The sequence below is a fragment of the Dipodomys ordii genome, unplaced genomic scaffold (genome assembly GCF_000151885.1).
Source record: "Dipodomys ordii isolate 6190 unplaced genomic scaffold, Dord_2.0 Scaffold75, whole genome shotgun sequence".
Lineage (NCBI taxonomy): Eukaryota > Metazoa > Chordata > Mammalia > Rodentia > Heteromyidae > Dipodomys > Dipodomys ordii.
The window spans coordinates 5,942,965-5,965,805 of NW_012267291.1; the positions used below are offsets into that span (position 1 = coordinate 5,942,965).

Below are 22,841 nucleotides of genomic sequence, written 5' to 3' on the forward strand. Positions count from 1 at the left end.
ACCTGCCTACCCTTGACAAGATCGAGGGACCACTGCAGCTTTTACAAGGATTATTTCAGAAACACTCAATGCTCTTTTGAGTACATTAAGGACTTTTATTACTTTCATTCGTGGTAAGCTGGGCCAAGACCATTTTTACCAAAGAGGATGAGCCAGAAAGAAGACAGGAAGGGACCCAGGTGGCATTGAGCGCTACAGCTGAGACTACAACTCATACCAGTCACCAAGGACATTAGGAAGAAAGGTTACAGCCTTCTCTTGGCCCTAAGGTGGTCTGATCAAAGGGTTTGAAAAAAAAAAAAAAGAAGAAAGAAAACACCTTCCCTTGCTATAGTCTGAAAAGCTCAGACTCTGTGAGGGTTTACTTTATTAAGGGGAAGTGTGTTCTATGTCCCACAATTAGAATATTCTAAGAAACAGCTCCTCACAAGGGCCCCATGGAAGGCCTGTGCGGACAAGTGGGGTGTGCCGAGGCCTCTGGCAGTCCTGGTTCCTGAGCCGGTCCCACAGCAAGTGCAAACCTCCTGTTACAGCTCAAAAGGATGCGGTGAGTCTGTGGGCCCAATCTCCAGCCTCTCTTCTCAGGCCACACACACAACCCCGGTGGAACAGAGCCCAAATGCAGCATTTTCCTTCCAGCTTCCTCCATTGCTGGCCCTACTTCTACAAGAGGACTTGGGACCCAGTCTCATACAGCTACACAACTGGGCTAGCCAAGCATGACAACGGAGTCAGTGCCAACGCTTGTGGAACTGTATGATGAACGGGACAGATGGCACAGGTGACCTGGGGTAGCAGGGGCCCCAGCCAGATCCCGGATAAAAACACACAGCAGCAGCTAGAAGGAGCAGGACTTTGGTTGTCTGGAAGGCAGACACGGGGCCCAGAGCAGAACCCCCTGAGCTCCACACACTGGAACAGGAAAGTACAAGCTGTGCCGAGGCATCGCCTTGACAGATAAGACTGAGCCCAGAGCCCAGCCCCTTTCCCCACCTCTCCCTGGGCTGGCTGGCTGGGGCTGCAGGGGAAAAGGCAACTGCACCTTGGCTGCTGTGCATTATGATTCGTAGGAGTGTCAGGCTCCATCTGTTTTCAAGACCATGAGAGGAGTGACCCATGGAGGGGACGTGGGAGAGTGCTGAGGGCCCGACTAACAGGACAGTTCTAGTCACTTTCGCAGGGCCAGCTACAAACTGGAATGGAGGCCAGTGACCCACCCAGGAATGTGGGAGAGAGAACTGAGAGCTCTCCAAGGTTCCCAGCATTCCCGGACACTCAAAACACGCCATGGCATGGCTGGTGCCAGACTACCTCACCTGGGAGACAAAGACCAGGTAGGTTCCAGGTTTCCCGGCACAGGCAACATCAGCCTATTTTCCAGTATTAGCTGTTACTAGGAACAAATTAACATAACCACTGCAGGGGAAAATGCCAAATTGTACAAAATACATATGCACTCATATGGGTCTTTGAAAAGGATCCATAACTAAAAGAATGGCACAGAACAAACACTGCCAAAAGGATTCCGCAACCAAAGCCATCAGAAGAGACAATCTAAAAAATGAGAGAGCCAGGTGGCCTGGCATAGGCCTGTAATCCTACCACTGGGAGAGGTGAAGGCAGCTTAAGTTCAAGGACGGCTTGGGCTGCAAAGGAGACCCTACCTCAAAAAACCATGGGCTGGGGACAGAGCTTGGCTAGGGATGGATATGCAAGGCCCTGGGCTCCATCCCCAGTACGATGGGGTGGGGGTGGAGGGTGGGAGTGGGGGGAGCAGTATTTCTGTAGTTCATAATCTGAAAAACCTCTCCAGGAAGTTTCATATCCACTTTTATCCTCATAGCAGTACACATTCAATTAATTACACCATTCAATACCAAGTATTCTGTATAGGTTTTGAAGAGTTCTTCAAACTGAAATGCTAAATGGCATCGAGAGGAAGGTAATGGGATCATTTACCCATTTTCCATTACTCCCCGCTAACTTCAGCACCACCCGACAGGATTCACTTCCTCCCAAAGCACAAACCTCTCCCTTACATACGAAGCAGAGTTCTTCCTTGCACAGATTCAACTTGTGCTCCCAGACAATCACAGAGGTCTTACACCATTTCCCAAGTGGCGACCAGACACCTAAAATTAGTTCACACAAAGAAGCAGGGCTGAACTAGAGCATGTCAGGCTACAGGGTCACGCACGATGACTGGAACGCCCCAATCTCCATGGCATTTCCGCTTGTCTTTTTGTTGTTGTTGTTTTTAATTGAAGTGAGTCATAGTATATAGATCTTTCTCCTCTGCATAAAATCCAGGGTTTTTTTTCTTCCTCCAAAGACAATGGTATTTAAATAAACATTATTGGAAGCTTTTTACTATTTGTCTTCTTAGAATGTAGTCTACATAGCAGCAGGAAATTTTAGTGCATTGTAACTACGCTGCAAGATGGTTTTAAACCCAGTCAGACACTAGACTGCATTTCACAATGAAGCTAGCTATAAAAGCAAATGCCAGCCGGAAGCATGGCCCATTTTACAAAGCCTGCCTGTAACCTGGACTAAACCGTGCCTCCCAGTCTCAGCTACTGGGGTATCTCCTTCACTCTGATGGACAGTCAAGTCATTCACATTGAAAAAGGTGGCCTGTGACAAAAACAAAACAAAACCAACAACAAAAAGCAAAACAAAACAAAGAATCTAGAGACAGAAGGCAGCGCACCTGTGAGGCATAGCCCCCGGCAGCTCAGGCCATGGGTGCTCACTCGCACCTCTCTGGGCACCTGCCTCTTGCTCACCAGCCCTTTTCCTCTACAGGCTCTCTTAGGACACAAGGCCAACTTCAACATGAGGCTCACTGACCTCAAACCAGACAATCTTACATCACTTACATACTAAAAACGATTTGAAAGCTGTCCACATATGCTGACAAAGCTGGCTTTTTATAGAGCCGGCTGTGTATTAGACCAACCCTACTTAGAAGCTTTACAGATTAAAAGCATGGCCACACTCACTTTATCAAACCCAGCCAGGAAAGATCTTTGCCTGAAACATTTGTTTTCTAAGCTGCCAGTTGTCAGCCCTCAAAATGTCCACTTGGCCCTTTGTTCTTTTCCCATTTGTTCCAAGTCTGTGCACCTTTTGTTCTAATTAGAGAAGTCAGAACGAGAAATGATTACACGGCACAGATGATGTGTAGTATTGTATTTGCAGCAGACAAAATGACTTTGTCTAAATCTGTCCCCATTTCGTTGTGCTATATTAACTTGCTAAACTTCCATTTTCTGCCAGTAGTAAACACATTTCTTTTAATTCTTGAAAAACAAATAATGAGTTTTGGTAACTAACTTCAGCTCACTCAAGGTCATTTTGAGTTGTTTAAATGGCACAATGGTAAGATAAAAAGCCAGTTTTAAGTTTAGAAAAGAGAAGAGCGAGCCAGACATGGCTCCCACCTGTGACCCTAGCTACTGATCTGAGGATCACAGTTCAAAGCCAGCCCCGGGCATGAAAGTCCACGAGACTCTTATCTTTAATAAACCACAAAAACCCCCGAAGTGGCCCTGTGGCTCAAGCGGTAGAATGCTCATCTTGACTGAAGAACTCAGGGACATCACCCAGGCCCAGAGTCCAAGCCCCACAACCGACAAAAAAAAAAAAAGAAAGAAACCACTTCAAGGAAAGTAGCAGTCCATTAAGCAGCTGGAGAAATCTTAACATCTTGATGTTTAAAAGGAGAGATTAAAGGATAATCAGGAAAATTAATTGAAGTTCAACCTGGCCCAAGCCACTGGCATTCTGAACAGTTACATTTGAGTGTCAGGTCAGACCACTCTGACCAGAAGCTCTAAGAAACTCCAATCAAACAAACCTTCTCTATGTCATAAACTTATTGTGATGGGCTAATTTCATGCAAAGATGCTCTGTGTTCTACCATATTGTTTGCTACTGGATACAGAAAATGTGTTCCTTTATTTCCAGTCACTGGTGGACTTCATTCGATGCTGGTCATGGAATACGAACATTACAGCGGCATTCGTCACGCTTATACGGATGAGTCTGTCAGAAGCTTATCTACCCAACAGCCAAGTGGAAAGAATCCTGACAAAGAGACTTGAAATCAAGGCCGCCAAGAAAAGGCTTTTGTTAGGCCAGCACACCAAAAAACTGCATATTTTTTCCCCTTGAAAAAAATTTCAAAATAGATTTCAATACTAAAGCAAATGGATCTCATAGTTTTCCTTTGGGGTCTAAAAGCTGGAAACAGAATAAACTGTCCTCTTCCTTGACACATGTAGCAAAACCTGTTTTTACAGGGCTTGTTGAAGATACCAAACAAGTGTGGTTTTGGCTAATCCTCACACCCCCGCAATGACATTTAATCAGGAGCACACATTTTCTTTAGAAGCTTGTGGAAGACCTCTTGGTGTTCTTAATCTGATGTTTTAAACACATGTGAAAAATTCTACCTTCCTAGCTATTTATTCGTACCACAACCCACCCCTTGATGAGACAAGATCAATCTCAGCGCTGGTAGAAGATGCCCAATTCAGAGAAGGTTAGCCGTGAAGGTTCCCTGCGCCTGGCCTGAAACAGGAGCAGGTGGACCAAGAGGGGTGAGTGCTGCAGGCCCCTGGCTGGAAGGCTAGCTAGCCTGTCACTCCGGCCCCCAAGCCCCCCCCCCCCCCCCTCAAAAAACAAGGGGGGGCGCCATAGGGGGAGGAGGCTGTCACCCTCCACCGTCTAGGATGCTATTCTGTTCACCGCACCTTCTCCCACCCCGAATTATGGAATTATGTGCGTCTGTGTCAGTCCTATTCCGTCCCAAGCTCTGCGGGAGATGGGGGTCCCGCTTGCCTCCTTCAACGAAGGCCACCTCCAGCGCCTCAGCACGGAATCGCTGACCAGCTCAAACCAATAAATGAATGAACAGGAAGGGGGAAGGGGACTGTCATCCTGGGGCCTCGAGCCGGGGGAGAGGAAACGTGATGGCGGTGGGGGGAGCCTTTCCCCCGGGAGACAAAGGAAGAGAGTCTGGGGTGGTCCTGTCCAGAAAAGGAAGTCGTGGGGGCGTTCAATCAACCTGGGGGACAAAGGGTGGACGGCAGGGGGCGGGGCCGGGAGCCGGGACTCCTCCGGGCTGCAGAGGTCACCGAGGCTGGAGGGTACCGGGAAGTGGGGCTGAGGGGGTGCGGGGCCCGGAGGGCACTGGGGAGCGGGACCCAGGGGGTGCGGGGCCCAGAGGGCGCCCTGGGGACTCAGCTAAGAGGTGCGGGGCTCGGGGTCGGAAGACACCGGGAAGTGGGGCGCAAAGGGATGCGGCCCCGGAGGGGATGCGGAGCGGAGCGGGTGCTCAAAGAGGTGCGGGCCCCCGGCGGGGGACAAAGACGGCGGCGGCCGGCGCCGCGGAGGGCTCGAGTCCCCCCGCCGGAGCGCCGAGGCGGAGGGCGTGACCCGAGGGAGAACGGGCCGGGCCTAAGGAGCAGGAAGGAGGCAGCGGCCTAGGCGAGGGCCCGCGCGGCCCGGCGCTCCGTACCTGGTAAATGGCCGCCCAGCTCCCGGCCTTGTCGATCTGCTCGAACTCCTTCTCCATCTCCATGGCGGACCAGTGCGGCAACTGCGCACCTCCTCGACCCTACCCGCTGTCGGCCGCTCTAGGCCGCGTCGCGCTCCGGAGCCCCGAGGCCCACCGTCAGCCTCAACTCCCGCCGCTACCGCCGCCCTCGCCGCAGCCGCCGGCGCCGCCGCCGCTTCTTCATGTCAACCCGGCAGCCGGAAGTGCGCACCCCGCCCGCCTCAGGCCCCGCCCCATATACGGGAGAGCCAATCAGCGCTCGAGGATCTTAAGAAGCACTTCCGCGGGGCGGAGCCTGGGGTGGGGCTGAAGGGAAACGGTCCCGGCCCCGCGAGACGTCTCGCTGCGCGCGCGTTCCTCGGCCCCCTAAGGGGGGGGGGCGGGAACCCGCGCGCGGGCGTGGCGCGCGCCGTTGCCTAGGCGACCCCGAGTGCCCACCCTCGGCGCCGCACTCGCGCCGCGCTCGCGCCGCGCGCCGCAGAGTTCAATCCCGGACCGGAGAAGTTGAGTCGGGGCGAATGAGAGGACTGGGCAGGCAGCGCCGAGGCCCCGCGCCGGGCTCCAGCTGGGCAGCAGGCCCTCGCCGTCCCGCAGCTCGGGAGAGCTTCCCGGGCACCGGGGGGCCGTGTCACAGTCACCTGGGGATGCGCGGCGTGAGGCGGTCTGGACACCTCCGAAGGCCCCCGCGGCGTCCATCTGCTCCCCACCGGCATCCCCAGCCAACTGCACTTCCGGTGATCTTGCGGCTCCCGTGGGGAGGAAGGTGAGACTGCCCTGCTCCGGCTCCACGGCCCCCAGCCCGTTCCCCGCGGCCTGGGCCCGTCAGGCCGAGTTCCGTGCAGACCACGGCCGAGTGCGCCCCGCAGCCCAGGCCTGCGCCCCCTTGCCCCTGGCGACGAGCCTCCCGTTACCCAGGCGAGACCCGGATGCCCGCGAAGGCCAGCCCCCTCTCCGGCGTGGCCCCGCGACGGCTGGTCGCGCTGTCTCTGGTTTCTCCTTGGTAGAAGATGATAAAGGTGCCCCGCTGAGGAGGATGTGTGAACGCTGGTGAGCTCACCCGCACCTTAGTGCCCTCAACCAGAGGCCGAGGACCTGAGATCTTACTTAATAAGTACAATTGGTTTGACAGGCAAATGTTGCATGGGGGAATGATCAGATGTGGCCTGTTGTGGGGAAGATCTTGGGTGACTCCAGCCTTAATTTATGCCTGATGCTGTGGCTCATGCTTGTAACCCTAGCTACCCTGAAGGCTAAGATCTGAGGATCAAAGCTCAAAGCCAGCCTGGGCAAAGACTCTTATCTCCAATGAACCACCAAAAAGCCTGAAGCAGAGCTGTGGCTCAAGTGGTAGAGAGCTAAGAGACAGCACCCAGGCCCTGAGTGAAAGCTCCTTCTTTGATAGAAAACGCTGAGAGCAGGAAGAGAGCTTGACATCTGCACTTGCATTTTGCACCTGTCTCCTTTGCCCTGAGTCTCTTTCCTGCAATTGCCCTGGGGTCCAAGAAGGACAGGACCACAATGAGCAACTTCAGCCACCTGTAAGGAATAGCAGAGCCCTGGGGACAGACGGCTCTCCAAGGAGGGACGATTTCCTGCAATGACAAGGCTACACCTGCAGCAAAAGTCATCTCAGGGAACCAGATTGCTTCTCACAAGCAAGAGAAGAACCTGGGAAACCCCTGAAAGAGCCAGCACTGAGATCCAGTCAACCAGGCCTCGCTTTACCAGGATTGCTCAATTGTGCCACTTCCCTTCCCCTCCCTGTATTTACACCTAAAGCTCATGTCAGTACCAGAGATAGTCTCTCCATCTTCCCTCCTCTCTCTGGCCCTCACCACTCCTGGTGGGCCACTGGCTAGGCCTGATATGTTGGAAGTCCTGGAGTGGGGCCTCTGGCCTAGGCTAGGACTCCCACTTCCAAAACATCATTAAAATATTAATCCTGAATAAAATACCTAATCTCAGGTGCCCATACACCTGTACTCAGCATATAGAATGTTTTTGCCCTGTCCTGGAGAAAACCTCCAAGACCATCCCCATCTTTCTAGAATTCCAATCCCAGCTCCCAAGCCCCCTTGACCCACCCCTGCCTGCTCCCACTACACAAACTGTGTCCTTCACCTACACTTCTCCACTTTCCACCTCAGGACCTTTGCACCAGCTGGTCTGTCCCCTCCCCCCTCCAGTGATTCACTCTACCAGAAGATCTCCTTGCCTCTCCTGTCTCAGGCCAGGTATCACCTCCCCAGGCAGGTTCCATGTAAAACAGCTCTCGCTCTTTCTCTCCCACAGCCCTGGCCACTTGTATCATAGCACTGAACTCTATGTACACATGCATGGATGTGTATACCTGTGCATTAGATACATACACACACATACTCACACATAGTGCTAGTACTAGAGCTTGAACTCAGGGCTTTGCTCTCTTGCTTGGCTTCTCCCTATCCCAAGGCTGGCACTCCACCACTTCCAGCTCTTTGGTGGTAAATTGGAGAAAAGTGTGTCATAGACTTTTCAGCCTGGACTGGCTTTGGACAGAGATCTTCATATCTCGGCCTCCTGAGAAGCTAGGATTGCAGGCGTGAGCCACGAAGGCCTGGCTTCTCTTATTTTCTGGCTTATTCTCTATGCCTGTCCTGCCTCATGTTCTAGAAGGGTGTTTTGCCGGTGACTTGCTCCCATCCCACACACCTGACATTTGGTTGGGAGGAAGGATGTGGCGCTAAGACTTGGCTTTCCTACTTGACCCCCAGGTTGCCTGCCCTGCTGGCCAGAGCCTGCCTCGCCCTCGGGGTGCCCATGGCAGCGAGGCCGCGCCTGGGAATCCTGACGCCTGGTTGAGGGTGGTGACTGTTGCATGGGGCTGGAAGCTTTGCCAAGGGGGCAAGCCTGAAAAAATGGTCTTGAAAGACTTCTCAGCCTTTCTCTCAGGGGTTTAGCTAGCTGGGAAGATCAATGACAAATCTATAACTAGTTAAACTTTTTTAATGTCCTCAGAGCTGTGGCCCACAGCTGTTGTCTGGTCTCCTGGGCATCAGCGCCCTGCCAGGCACTGCCAGCAAGCCGTCTAGACGCAGTGGGCTCTGGTCTTGGTAGTTGGCTCCTTGGTACCATACAGTCCTGGGAAGTGCACAGTGCTCAGGTCTTGGATCCGGAGAGGCCAAACTGCGGCCCAGGGGCCCCGCCAGCCCTCCCCATACACAGTGGCCATCACCCTATCCCTTTTCCTTTTGTTTTGTTTCTGCTAGTATTGGGGTTGAACTCAGGGCCTAGACATTGTTTTTTTTGGCTTTTTGGGTTTTGTTGTTGTTGTTGTTTTGCCAATCCTGGGGCTTGAACTCAGGACCTTGGCACTGTCCCTGAGCTTCTTTTGCTTAAGGCTAGTGCTCTACCACTTGAGCCACAGCACCACTTCTGACTTTTTCTGCTTATGTGGTACAGAGGAATCAAACCAGAGCTTCATGCATGCTAGGCGAGCGCTCTACCACTGAGCCACATCCCAGCTCTGTCTCTTAGTTTTTTCACTTAGGTTGGTGCTCTGCCATTTGAACCACAGCTCCACTTATTGCTTTTTGGTGATTAATTGGAGATGGGAGTCTTGAAACTGTGATCCTCAGATCTCAGCCTCCTGAGTTGAGTTCCACCTTCCCCCAGTTCACCAGTCTTTTGATGAATTTCTTTCTAGGTAGCTAGTTTTATATTTGTTGATGAGTTTCTTTTTTTATATCGTTATTGTAAAGGTGATGAACAGGGGTGTTACAGTTGCATAAGTTGTTTATGAGTCACAACTACTAAATGTAAACTTTATAGGAGAAAGAGCGAGAGAAGTTACTTTGGTGCCATTCTGTCTTCCATGAGCTTTGGGTCATTCCCAGAGCACCTCCAATCTTTGGAAGGTTCTAGAAGTTGCTTCTTTGCAACTTGCAAGTAGACTGAGCTGGAAGGTCCTCAGAGCTCTCCTGCCAGCACCAAGGACAGCCAGGCCAGGGAGTGGGGGAGGGGATTGGGGGGGGGAAGGAGAGGAGAGCTTCTCTCTGAGATGGAGACATACTCTCCTGGCAGAGGGAGGCTGCCTGGACTGGTTGGCCAATCTAGGGGAGCAAAAGACACCCCTGAAAATGGACAAGCCAATAGACAGAGTCAGGCCAAATCACTAGAAGCCAGAAACACGGGGACCCCAACTAAACTCCAGGGTTTTCTCCAACAGCCCTGCCAGAGGCGGGAACCCCTTTCACAGACAAGGCAGTGGAGGCTGGTCTGGAGGGAGGGGCATTGAGGCGGGGAGCACAGAGCTTCTAAGGCCTGGCCCTACTGTCCCCCACCTCACAGGCTTGGGGCAAGTTGCTTGACCTCTTCTGTCCACCTCGACGCCTTCCTATGAGAAAACCCAACTGAAAGTGGTTTTTGCAAAATGGGAAATTTACTAGCTGAGGAAAATGGGAAGTCTTCAGGTCTTGCTTCAGGCCCAGTCTGATCTAGGGCTGGAGCAATGTCATCATGACTCGGGCTCTTTCCAGCTCACTTATCGGCTTCCTCTGTGCTGGCTGCACTCCAGGCCGGCTCTCCTCCTCCAGATAACCAGGGCTGCCCAGGCACAAAACCTCTTTCCCCTGGGGGCAGGAGTGGAGGTCCCAGCCTGTGTCCTGGCCTTGGGTCTCGTTGGCCTAATGAGGCACACATGCCATCTCTAAGCCAGTCTATCCAGAGGAGAGCCTGGCAAATAGACCAAGAAGCCAGGCCTCTGTTTGGTCTCAGCCTCTGTGTCCTCAAGCTGGAGGCTGTACAGACTTCCCATGAGTTCCCACAGGAACCGGGCACTGGTAGCTCACACCTATAATCCCAGCTACTCAAGAGGCTGAGATCCGAGGGTTGTGGTCCAAAGCCAGCCCAGGCAAAGTCTATGAGACTCTTATTTCTAATTAACTACCAACAAGCCGCAAGTGGTGCTGTAGCTCACGTGGTAGAGCACCAGCCTTGAACAGAAAAAGCTAAAGGGTAGTGCTTAGGCCCTGAGTTCAAGCCCCAGCACTGGCACAAAGAAACCCAAAACTGTTTTCTTTACTATTTTTTTTTTTTTGGGTCCGGTCATGGGGCCTGAACTCTGGGCCTGGGCGCTGTCCCTCAGCTCTTCAGCTCAAGACTAGCGCTCTACCACTTGAGCCACAGCGCCACTTCCGGCTTTTTTCTTTTTGCTTATGTGGTGCTGAGGAATAGAACCCAGGGCCTCATGCATGCAAGGCAAGCACTCTACCACTGAGCCACCTTCCCAGCCCCCAAAACTGTTTTCTTAAAGAGTTACTCTCAGAGCCAGGCTCTGGTGGCTCACACCTGTAATCCTAGCTACTTAAGAGGCTGAGATCTGAGAATCGCAGTTCAAAGCCAGCCCAGGCAGTAAAGTCCATGAGACTCCTATCTCCAATAAACTACCCAGAAAAAGTCAGAAATGGTGCTGTAGCTCAAGTGGTAGAGCTCTACTCTTGAGTACAGAGAGGCTCAGGGACAGAGCCCAAGCTCTTGAGTTCAAGCCCCAGGACTGGCAAAAAAAAAAAGGTACTGTCAGAATGCAAACCAAAAACAAACACACACACACACACACAAATAATCCAAAGGAGCTAATGACAGTGAGATGGTATGACTGGAGATAATGTGATTACTTTAGGGCACTGTGGAGCGGCACTATGACCATGATTATGATTATGATTATTATTATAAAAGGTGAGGGGTTCAATGATTAAATAGGATGATGACCAGATTGGCAGGGGCAAAGGCCCTACAGGAAGTTTGGTTGTTGTGATTATCAGGGTGTCGGCCATTTGGATGGGAAGAGCAGGCTGCGGTCTGGTTTGGATTCCGTCATAATGCGTGTTACAACCTGCTGGCTTCCATCTCATTTTGGCCCCCAGGACATGAGCAGAGCTGGCTTGGAGAGTGCATGCAGGACCTGCGATCACATTCCCCCCAGTGCCAGCTTCACCCGTGAGGTGAGGACCTGGGCAGTGTACTGCACGGCCTCAGCCGCACCCACGCGCGGTTCGCCTTCCTCTCACTGTCCTGACGTTCTTAATCATTTTTGGTCAAGGAGTCTGAACATTCATTTCAAATTCTGAGGCCGGTCCTGGTGGTCCTATCTAGTATTTGTGTATTCAGGAAGAAGCCCTTGCTGTTGGGAGAAGTCTAAACGCGGTGACGTTATCCTGTATGGCAGATGAGCCATTGTAATTAGGATGGGGGTGTATTGGACACTTGCCGCCGTGGGCCAGCTCTGCGGAGCGAGCGCTTTATCTGCAGTGCCTGGCGAAGCGGCTTCACAACAATGTGTGGAAGATGGGTGGATCTGTAGCAGGAATGGACCCCTTCAGAGCAAAAGAATTCCATTCTTCCGCTCTTTCTGTTTCATTCTTTCTTTTCTCTTGCATGAAAGCTTGAACTCAGGGCCTTTTTGCTTTCCCTGAGTTTTTCACTCAAGGCCAGCACTCTATTACTTGAACCACAGCTCCACTTCTGGCTTTTTGGTGGTTCACTGGAGACTGGAGTCTCATGGACTTTTCTGCCTGGCCTGACCTCGAGCAGAGATTCTCAGATCTCAGCCTCCAGAGGAGCTAGGATGACAGGAAGGAGCCACTAGCTCCTGGTTGTTCTCCTTTCCTGTGACTCTCACCCTTTATCCCCAAAGGCTGCAGTGAGATTTTGTTCTAGGCTTATCCTAGCTGTGAGGTCAGACGCTAACTGCCTCAGGATGGGTTCCCCTCATCCTTCTTTCCTGCCTTCCTACATCACCCACTTCCTGTGTGACCGCAGGTTGGCCAATAGGAAGTGAATGGGCGTGTCATAGGCTATAGTCTCCACCACCCCCCAAAGCCTGGGGAGATACCCTTCTTTCCCACTGCCTGGGATCTGAGGTAGCAGGCAGCCACTGGGACTGTGCAGATGAGAGTTCATTAGAAGGGACAGAAAGGACAGGATGGGAGGAGCCTGGAATAACACACACACACACACACACGCGCGCGCACACACACACACACGCACACACACGCGCGCGCGCGCCTGCCCCAACAGCCTCAGACTGCAGGCCCACTGATGGTTCTACACAGGAGACCTGCTGAGGGTGGGAAGGTGAGTAACGGCTGATGTACTCACCATGCTCACCCTGGCCGCTCCTCGGGCAGAAATAAACTTCTCTGCTTAGGAATCTCAGTTAACCCAGTGAACCTGATTCCACTCGCTCCAGCATTGCAGGGGGGGGGAGGAAGGCGCAAGAGAAAATATTCCATGAGAAGCACTGTGTGCAGAAGGTAAACAGCCCCTCAAACAGCCAACGTTTCCTTCTTATTGTATCTTAAATCACACAGCCAAAAATTCAGACCGCCACCTTCGGTAATAATAATTCTCCAGAATTCCTCCCGGACACAAACGGAGCTCGTGGTCAGCCAGGCCACGCCAGGGACCTGGGCAATTTGAACTCTGAAGACCCTTTCCCTCCCCGGCCCTCAATTCACCCCTTTTAACCCAACCACTGTCTGTACCCCCGATGTTCTTCAGGATGTCTTCCCGTGGCTGCCAGGAATAAATCTCCCTTCTCTGCCCTTCAACATGTGGCATATTTGGGTGAGCGGCCAGATCAAACTTGGGCCTCCTGGGCTTCAGGCCTGAGGTCTAAAACCTTGGGAGAACATCAGGGCCTGGCATGGTGGTTGCCAAGCAACGGAAAGGCTGGGTCCTGGGTGCTGAGAAAGACCCACCCCTTTCTGAGTAAGATCCTGCGGAAAGAGTGGGTAAGAGTCTGGTCTTCTTAGTCATGGGGTCCTATTATTAGCTATTAAAGGGGAAGCTGGAAATTTAGGGGTTACTGGGGTGATAACAGTGCTCGGCAGTGTTGATTTGTCTTGAGGCCAATTGCGTGCAGGGTCTGTGCCTCCTCCCTTCCTCTTTCCCCCCTCCCTGCTGACAGAGGGCTTCCCACTCATCCTCCCAGGGGCTGGGGCTGCACGGCTCCAAGCCCCCCCATGGATGCTCGGCCCGGGCGTGTGGCACCATGCTTGCCTCCAGGGTTGGCTCCAAGCTCCAGGGAAGAGAAAGGAGAGGGGTGCTGGTCCAAAGAGAAGTAAGCCGCCTCCTTCCTGCCTCTGCTACCTGGGACCTGGGCTGTCATCCCATCCCCGCCTTCCTCCAGCCCCAGGCTCCATTTCCCCGTTTCCTGGTTGGAAAGCACCAGTGTTCACTTGTCCCTGGCACCCTGGGTCAGAATCTCCCTCCTCACTCCCGATTCCACATTTCAGGAGCAAGATGCCCTGAAAACAGAACTGGGCCTCTGCGGATCCCCTGCTGGGGCTCCTCCCCAGTGCTCTCCCCACAGTGCTCCTCCCCAGTGCTCTCCCCCAGTGTCTCCTGTCCCACAGTGCAGTCTCCAGGCACCATCTTCGAGGATTTCCCAGGTGTTCGGCTCAGCACCTGGGCAGAAGGGGTTCTCTAGGTACATGTTGAATGGATATTTGAAGGAGTGGATCATCAAAACCTAAAGCCAGCCAGGCGCTGGTAGCTCAGGCCTGTAATCCTAGCTACTCAGGAGGCTGATATATAAGGATCAAGGTTCAAAGCCATCCTGGGCAGACCTGACACTCAGGAGGCTGAGATCTGAGAATCATGGCTCAAAGCCAGCCTGGGCAGGAAAGTCTTTGAGACTCTTATCTCCAATTAACCACCAGAAAAGCAGAAGTGGCATTGTGGCTCAAGTGGTAGAGTACTTGCCTTGAGCTGAAGAGCTGAGGGACAGCGCCCAAGCCCAGAGTTCAAGCCCCATGACCACCACCAACAGCAAAAAAAAAAACCCTAAAGCTGTTACCCTCCCATGGCCCAGCCCACCTACCTCATGTCCAGGACAAGATGAATCCTGCAGGTAGAAAAGGGAAGCGGGGGCTGGGAAGGTGGCTCAGTGGTAGAACGCTTGCCTTGCATGCCTGAGGCCCTGGGTTTGATTCCTCAGCACCATATAAGCAAAAAGAAAAAAGCTGGAAGTGGTGCTGTGGCTCAAGTGGTAGAGCACTAGCCTTGAGCTGAAGAGCTGAGGGACAGCGCCCAGCCCAGAGTTCAGGCCCCACAACTGTGAGGACCACAGTTTGAAGCCAGCCCAGGCAGGGAAGTTCTTCAGTTAAGTTCTCTTATCTTCAATTAATCACTAAAAAATCTGGAAACGGAGCCTATAGCTCAAGTGGTAGATCGCTAGCCTTGAGTAAAAGAGCTCAGAGATGGCATCCAGTCCCTAAGTTCAAGCCCCAGGACTGGTACCAAATAAAAACACAGAAAAGGATAGATAGATAGATAGATAGATAGATAGATAGATAGATAGATAGATAGATAGATAGATAGATAGATATACACTCACACGCATCATACATATATAAGATGACTGCACAGCTTAAAGAATTTCCAGAAATACCAGAAAGTCAGCTTGTACCCCTCGTAGGCACCCCCCAAACCTGAATCGGGGGGCCCCAGCTGGTGACTAGCCCTGGCCTGGCCCTGGTCCCAGCCCGTGGCAGGGCCGGCTGTACTTCCCCTGCTGAGGCTGGTATTTCATTCTGGAAGGAAATGGAGAGAAACTCCTGAACCCAGCTTGCAAAAAGCTGGGGACCGCCATGGAGAGCCCCCTGCTCCCCACCACCACCCCCTCACACTGGAGGGGGCGCTGAGGACAGCTGGGCCACATTGGCACTGGAGCCCAGCCAGCTTTGGGGGCTCCAGGGCTTCTAGCAAATTCCCTTCTCGTGTGTCTGTGTCTGTAACGTGGGGTGAGCATTGGCTCCGCTGTTCTAGAGAGCTGGAAGATTTGGCGGGTTGGGATGTGAGATGGCCCCGCCCACCATGGCTAGACCCCTGTTTGCATGGCTGCCTGGAGGGAGGGGCGGGTTCCATAGAGGATGTGTGGTAGAACGATTTCTCAGTTACCCTCAAGTTATCCTGACAGCATCCAGAATATGCCGGACATGTCATCCCAGGTCAAGGTCATCGTGGGTGGAAGTCAAGCTGCATGCCTTGTCAGGCGTCAAGGTCACGGCCATCCAGACGTTATTGGAGCACTGTGCACCTGACAGCGGAGGCAGCGAGCGCCATAGAGCAGGGAGGCGTGGAGCCCGGACCCTGCCAGCCGCCACACACCCTGTGCTCTTTGTCCCGTGGCCTCCACCTCATTACCCTCTGGATCTAGAGGCCCTCAGGGTGACCCCACTTAAGACATGACCCCCTCCCAGCAGGTCCCAGCGGGTCTCAAAAGCAGGACTTGCTGGTAGGTGAGCAGGAAATTGGGTTCCTTCAGCCAGCAGAGGTTCTAGAATTCTCCCCAGACTTCTCACAGAGACGGGCTCTGCACCTGCAGAGAGAGCCCTTCACCTAGCTTGCAGAGCTCTGGAAACAGATGTGGAGGCCCTGGCTGCTCCCCGCAGCTCTGCCTGCGGGCGTTGCCCAGGATGCCGGGCCTGCAAGCAACAGAAAAACCGAGGGGGCTTCCACGTGGGAGTTTACAGCAGCTCCAAAGTTGGGGGATTAAGAAGCCCCTGAGCAACTCCACCCCCTCTCTGTCTCCCCTCTACCACCCAGCCATCGGCTTCATTCCGATGTGAGGTGTGGATAGAGTCTGGCAGGCTGTAGGAAGCCAATAAAGGCTGGGCGCCGGTAGCTCACGCCTGTCATCCTGGCTACTCAGGAGGCTGAAGTCTGAGGATCACAGTTCAAAGTAGGAAAGTCCATGAGACTTTTTTTTTTGTCAGTTTTGGGGCTTGAACTCTGGGCCTGGGCGCTGTCCCTCAGTTCTTCAGCTCAAGGTGAGTACTCTACCACTTGAGCCACAACACCACTTCTGGTTTTCTAGTGGTTTATTGGAGATAAGAGTCTCACAGACTTTCCTGCCTGGGCTGGCTTTGAACCATGATTCTCAGATCTCAGCCTCCTGATTAGCTGGGATGACAGGCGTGAGCCACCAGCGCCTGACTCCATGAGACTCTTATCTCCAGTGAACCACCACAACATCAGAACTGGCGCTGTGGCTCACGTGGAGAGCGCTTGCTTTGAGCTGAAGAGCCGAGGGACAGCACCCAGGCCCAGATTTGGAGGCCCACAGCCAACAAAACTAAATAAATACATAAATAAAAAGGAAGCCAAGAAGGTCATTTGTTAAATACGCAGCAGAGAGAGGGGGAAGTGGTGTCTCCTTGGGTGAGGCCGGCCCTGCCCTGACTCTCTGAACTGTTCTAGTGCACCAAGCAACTACTCGCTGCCAGCACCACTGACAGCCCTGACAGCCTGTCCCTCCCCCCCCCCCCATGAGCAGTGCACCCAAGCCCTGGACATCAACTTGGTTGTGTGGATTCCACATGCCAGGTAAATCAAGCCTGGTCTACCGCGCTTTCCCTAATGGCCTCCACGCCTGCCCTGCGTGGCGAACCACGGGATCCCATTCTTTTTTACGACAGAGAAGCATTCCGTTGGGTCTGGGCACCACATCCCTCCGCTGCTGGGGTTCTTGGCAATTGTGAGCAATCCTGCCTCAGATGCAGACCTGAGAGTGTTTCTTCCACTGACCTCATTTTTTTTTTTTTTCCAGAAGATTCCCAGGCAGGGCGGAGGCTGAATCACACTGTGGTTCTTTCTTACTTTTTTGAGGAACTTCCTACTGATTTCCATAGTGACTGTACTCATTTACATCTCACCAGCCACGTGCAAGGGCTCTTCTTCCTCGTAGGAAGCCTTTTTGTATGTGTGCATGGGGCTTGAACTCAAGACCTTTCATTCTCACCCACCTCTTTCACTCAAGGCTGCACTCTACCACTTGAGCCACGGCACCACTTCCAGTCTTTTCTGCTTATGTGGTGCTGAGGAATTGAACCCAGAGCCTCATGCATACGAGGCAAGCGCTCTACCACTGAGCCACCTTCCCAGCCCCCTTGTTTTTGTTTTTGAGACAAGGTCTCCTGACATAACCAGAGCCTGGCCTCAAATTCATGATCCTCCTACCTGAGCCTGCCAAATGCTGGGATTACAAGCATGTGCTACCATGCCCAATGTACGTAAGCTTTTAATAGCGCTGTCTCGGAGCCTCTTCCCCTGTACTGTCACATCCTCACAATTATTCTTTTTTTTTTGATGGTCGTGGGGCTTGAATTCTGGGCTGGGTGCTGTCCCTCAGCTCTTCAGCTCAAGTCGAGCACCCTACAGCTTGAGCCACAGCGCCACTTCCGGTTTTCTAGTGGTTTTATTGGAGATAAGAGTCTCACGGACTTTCCTGCCCAGGCTGGCTTTGAACTGTGATCCTCAGATCTCAGCCTCCTGAGTAGCTAGGATGACAGGCGTGGGCCACTGTCGCCCAGCCCTCACAATTATCCTATGTTGATGTTATGGGTATCCAGGGAGCCACAGGAGGAGTAGGGATTCCGTGCACATGGGAGGGCTCCTGGTCCTTCCCCAACGTGGCAGGGATAGAATGCCTGAGCACCTCCCTTCCCCCTCCCCACAGAAAGAGACTGTGCAGGGTGGCTCAGCTGTGGATCTTATGTTGGAGGCCCAGGCCGGCAAGGATAGGGCCACAGGGGTCCTCACAGAGGGTGGAAATGCTGCGTTACCTAGGCAACCAGCACACCTGGAAGAGGTCACATCTGCATCCGCTGAGGTCACATCTGAACTCCCTGTGGCCACACCTTTCTCCGCCCATACCCTAGATAAGGCCTAGCCCAGGCCCCGACGCCCTCTTCCCCAGGCCTTTCCCAGGTCTTTCCCAGCCGCGTGGAGTGCCAATGTGGCCTGGTGCCAGCCGCAACGATGAATAAACCTACCCCTTACCTGAACACCACATGCGGGCTGCTGTTCTTACTCGACCTCTTTTTAAACACCTCACACTTGAGTAGCTAGGATGACTGGCGTGAGCCACCGGCGCCCAGCCTCCAGCACTTTAACCGATATATCTGTGTGGCTTTAAGCCATGGCATGTATGGTCCTGGGTCACAGCAGCAGAAGAAAACTCATAGTCTCCATCGCCTCGCTGAGTCTTTTCCAGAATCCTCTTACTTCTAGCAGGCAGGCCATGGCCTCCAGCTCAGAGGCAAGAAGGAACACGTTGGCCCCAGGGGGTGGAGCCCCCCCAGGCCTGTGGCAGAGGCAGGCACGCGGCCGGGCTGGGCAGGGTGGGAATGAAGTTGTGTAAACACACAGATGCGGGCGCCTCTCGTCACCCACTCCTGCGCTGTGACAGCTTTCCCGGTTTTGTGGCTGTGGAAGTCCCCAGCCCTCCACTGGAACGGGAAGTTGTGTAACTACCAGAGGCTCTGCCTCCCAAGAGGGGTTTGTTACCAGCACCAAAGGGGTTCACTTGAACACAGACAAAAACCCCAGAACAACTGGGAAAATGAGAGGAGAGGTGGTGAGAGAATGGAGGGGAGGGGGAGAAGAGGTGAAGAGGGGTGAAGAGGAGGAGGAGGAAGATCAAGAGGAGGCGGCGAGGGGGGGTGGGGGAGGGAAAGTGGGAGAAAATGAGGGAAGACAAGAAATGTACTCTTATATAACTGTGACCCCGCTGTACAGCACCTTGACATAAAATTAAAAAGAAAAAAAAGAAAAGAGGAGGAGGCAAGCTGGGTGCTGATGGCTCACGCCTGTCATCCCAGCTACTCAGGAGACTAAGATCTGAGGATCATGGTTCCAAGCCAGCCAAGGCGGGAAAGTCCACGAGACTCTTATCTCTAGGTAACTACTAGAAAACCAGAAGAGGAGTTTTGGCTCAAAGTGTAGAGCGCTAGCCTTGAGTGAAAAAGCTCAAGGACAGTGCCCAGGCTCTGAGTTCAAGCCCCATGACCAAAAAATAATAATATAAAATGAAATAACATGCCAGGCACCGGTGGCTCACGCCTGTCATCCCAGCTACTCAGGAGGCTGAGATCTGAGGATCGCCATTCAAAGCTAGCCCAGGCAGGAAGGACCATGAGACTCTTATTTCCAATAAACCACCAGAAAACTGGAAGTGGCACTGTGGCTTACGTGATAGAGCACTCACCTTTAGCTGAAGAGCTGAGGGACAGCGCCCAGGCCCTGGGTTCTAGCCCCATGACTGACAATAATAATAATGATAACAACAACAGAACACAAGAGGATGGAGGAGGAGGAAGGGAAGGAGAAAGAAGACAGACGAGGGGAAGAGGAAGAGGAGAAAGAGGAGAGGAGAGAGATGAGAAGAGGTAGGAGAGAACAGAAGAAACCTTAGCCTTCAAGTGTAAACCTAAGCTAGACTTCCAGCACCGCCTCTGCAGATGAGCCGCACCTTGTCCGAGTGTCCCCTTACTCATCAGGCATAGCACATGGGGACAGGTGTGGCCAGGCCCTGAGTCCCTGCCCTCCACCACGGGGGTCGGTGGTCGGGTGACTCTCCGCCTTTCCTCTCCTGAGTTTACTGCCAGCGCAGACTCCCGCGCCCCCCCCCCCAGGGCTGCTCAAAGCAGGTGCACACCCGCCCCACCCCCGGCCTCCAGGCCAGCCCGGGCCTCTCTCAGCCCACCTGCGGTGAGTACTCAGGGGCGTGAGCAGCCCCAGGCACAGCCTTCCTGCCTAAGATTCTGCCGTGTCACCAGCACCGTTCTCCTTGCAGCTCACGTGTCACCAGCACCCCCGAGTTCCTGTTGGCACCCCGAGGGCTCTTAGCATTGTCCTTCCCTCCCCCTGCCTTTTTGCTTTTGGTCATGGGGCCTGGGCACTGTCCCTGAGGTTTGTTTTTTTTTTTTTTGCTCACGGCGAGCATTCTCATAGCTCAGCCTCCTGAGTAGCTAGGTGAACGGGTCCACAAAAGGCAAATGCAAGAGACTGCAGGGCCACGCCTGGGAAGGGCTGTCCATCACCTCCTTTACATCCTTTTTACCTTCTCCCTCCTTCCTCCACCAGCAGAGGGCTGGCACAGACTCATCCTTGATACATTGTTCATGCTTGGCGGTAAGAGAGACTGCACCCCAGCAGCCACACAAACAAGACCTTGATCTCATTCGCACCAAGTCGTGTCGGGAACTATGGCCACTCTCCGAAGTTCTTGGGGAACCCATTTCAGCCTAGAGTTTCTGCCCTCTAGTTCACAAAGCAACTGTTCAGGCTCCGGCCATCACATATTGTATTCCAGGAACAATAACATGCCAACAAAAGATTTTCCTGGAAATGCAACTGTCAACTTTCATTGTTGATGTACTAAGTATTTGACCTTAATGGTGTCCTCGTTTTTGGACTGAAAAGTTCTTTGTGAGCATTGTAAGACAGTCTGGTGGCATCCTGCCTCCACCCATTGAGCCAGGAGGACTGGTCTTCTCCCACACCCTCCTCCTCCAGCTCTTCCCGCTCAGGACACCTGCTTAGGGCTGCAGTTTAGCTGCAGGCAGCGCCTGCTAGTGCGGAACCCACAGCACCAGCTGCTGCTGCAGTCACTTCTGTTCCTGGAGCGCTGGGAAGCAGGGGCGCAGGGGGCGGGGCGGGGCTGCGGCCATGTCCACACGTGTGTGGTACCGCCATGTAAGGGGGAGGGCGGGGGTGACCGACAGCGGCCGCTGCCCAGTCCTGACCACTGACTTCACTGTGTCCTGTGACTTGACCTGGAGCCCCTCCTTCCCACCTCCCCCGCCCCTGGGGCCGAGCCTTCTGTTTGTGGTCCAATGCCTTGATTTCCATCCTGAGAAAGAGACCCCATGTCACCTTCGGGGTCTGTATCCCGGGGGCTCACTTGTTGAAGAGACTGAGGGAGACTCAGAGAAGCTGCCTAATCCTTCCTAAGCCACTAGTTCTCCGTTCTACAATGATGGTAACGAGAGTTCAAGCGGTAGAGTGCCTGCCAAGAGGCCCAGGGCCAGGAAAACCAAAACCCACCGCCCTCCCGCCAGGGGGATAACGGTAGTCAGCATGATAGTGGCCCTCACATGCTGGCCGTGGCTGGTTGTCCTTCCTTTCCAGGTCTTGTTCACAGACTCTGGTTTTGTTCTGCAACATGCCTCCTGGGGAGCTACGGGGGGGGGCGCTGGTGGGAATCAAGCAGAAGTGGAACTATTGTGTCAGGTAACAACTAGCCCCTTCTCCCTTCCTCCTTCCTGCCAAGGATGTGGACTTGATGGCTGGCACCCTGGGAGCCACTTTGGTCCTTGAGGTTGATGGAATGGAAAGACAGAAGCCAAGGACCCTGGTGACTTACCATGCCTGTGGCCCTGGAGGCCTCCCAGGGAGACAGCTCTTACCTTGCTCCAGTGGCTCAGTTGCCTTTCCGTTCTGTGTAGCTAAATTAAGTGACAACGCTTGGCTTCCTGGCTCAAGTTAAGAGGCAGCCATCATCCATCATCGAACTTGAGAGGCAGGATGGACACTCAGGGCCTCAGGAGCTGGCACCGAGGGCCGGTCCCACCCTGGAGGGGGTGCTGGCAGGTCCCACCCTGGACGGGGTACGGTCTTGGCCATTCTCTTCAGCACCTGCTTGACTGTGTGCCCTCTGGGGGTGTGGGAACCCCATAAACCGGATTCCACTCACCAGCCATTCACTCACGACTCGCTGATTTAGTAACTTTTTTATTTTTATTATTATTTTTTTGATACTGGGGTTTGAACTCGAGGCTTTGCTCTGGCTAGGCAGGTGCTCTCCCACTGTTCATGCCTTCTGCCCTTTTGGCTTTAGTTGTTTTCCAGAAAAGGTCTCATACTTTTTGTCTGGATTAGATGGTGATCTTCTTGTCTCTATTTTCAGAGTAGCTGGGTTGGCAGGCATGTACCATCACATCCAGCTTTATGATTGAGATGGGGCCGTATGTGTGTGTGTGTGTGTGTGTGTGTGTGTACGTGCATGTGCACATGTAAGTGTGAGCCTGTACTGGGGCCTGAACACAGGGCCTCATGCTTTTTCACTCAGGGCTGGCGCTGTGTCACACAAGATACTTCTAGCTTTTTACTGGTTAGTTGGAGACCAGAATCTCTTGGCTTTGTCTGCCTAGAACGGCTTCATCTGAGGTGCTCAGGTCTCAGCCACCGGTTTACCTTGGAGACAGGGGTCTTCTAGCTTGTTTGCCCATGTTGGCCTTGAACCTCAATCCTCCCTATCTGTACCTCCTGAGACAGAGGATTCATAACACGCTTGTATCCAGATCCAGTGCAGTAGACTAAACAAGAGCCCAGGACTCCGTGCTGGGCCAGACCTGGGGCATGAGGTTCCGCGGGGCCCGCCTGGGGCAGGCAGGGCACCGGGTCCCAGGCCCATGACACCAGCCCCAGCCCAGACCTCGGCCGCATG

At 53.4% G+C, this 22,841-nt stretch overlaps 1 protein-coding gene across 1 annotated transcript in view; it reads right to left on the reverse strand.

Annotated features, from left to right (window-relative positions):
* Ptpn1 (protein tyrosine phosphatase, non-receptor type 1) overlaps positions 1–5,733 on the reverse strand; it is a 44,841-nt gene extending 39,108 nt beyond the window's left edge. The window contains exon 1 of the mRNA XM_013024377.1: positions 5,528–5,733. Within this exon, the coding sequence (XP_012879831.1) occupies positions 5,528–5,590 (63 nt within the window). The 5' untranslated portion in view covers positions 5,591–5,733. The remainder of the gene's footprint in view (positions 1–5,527) is intronic.
* Between the last annotated feature and the right edge of the window lie 17,108 nt (positions 5,734–22,841).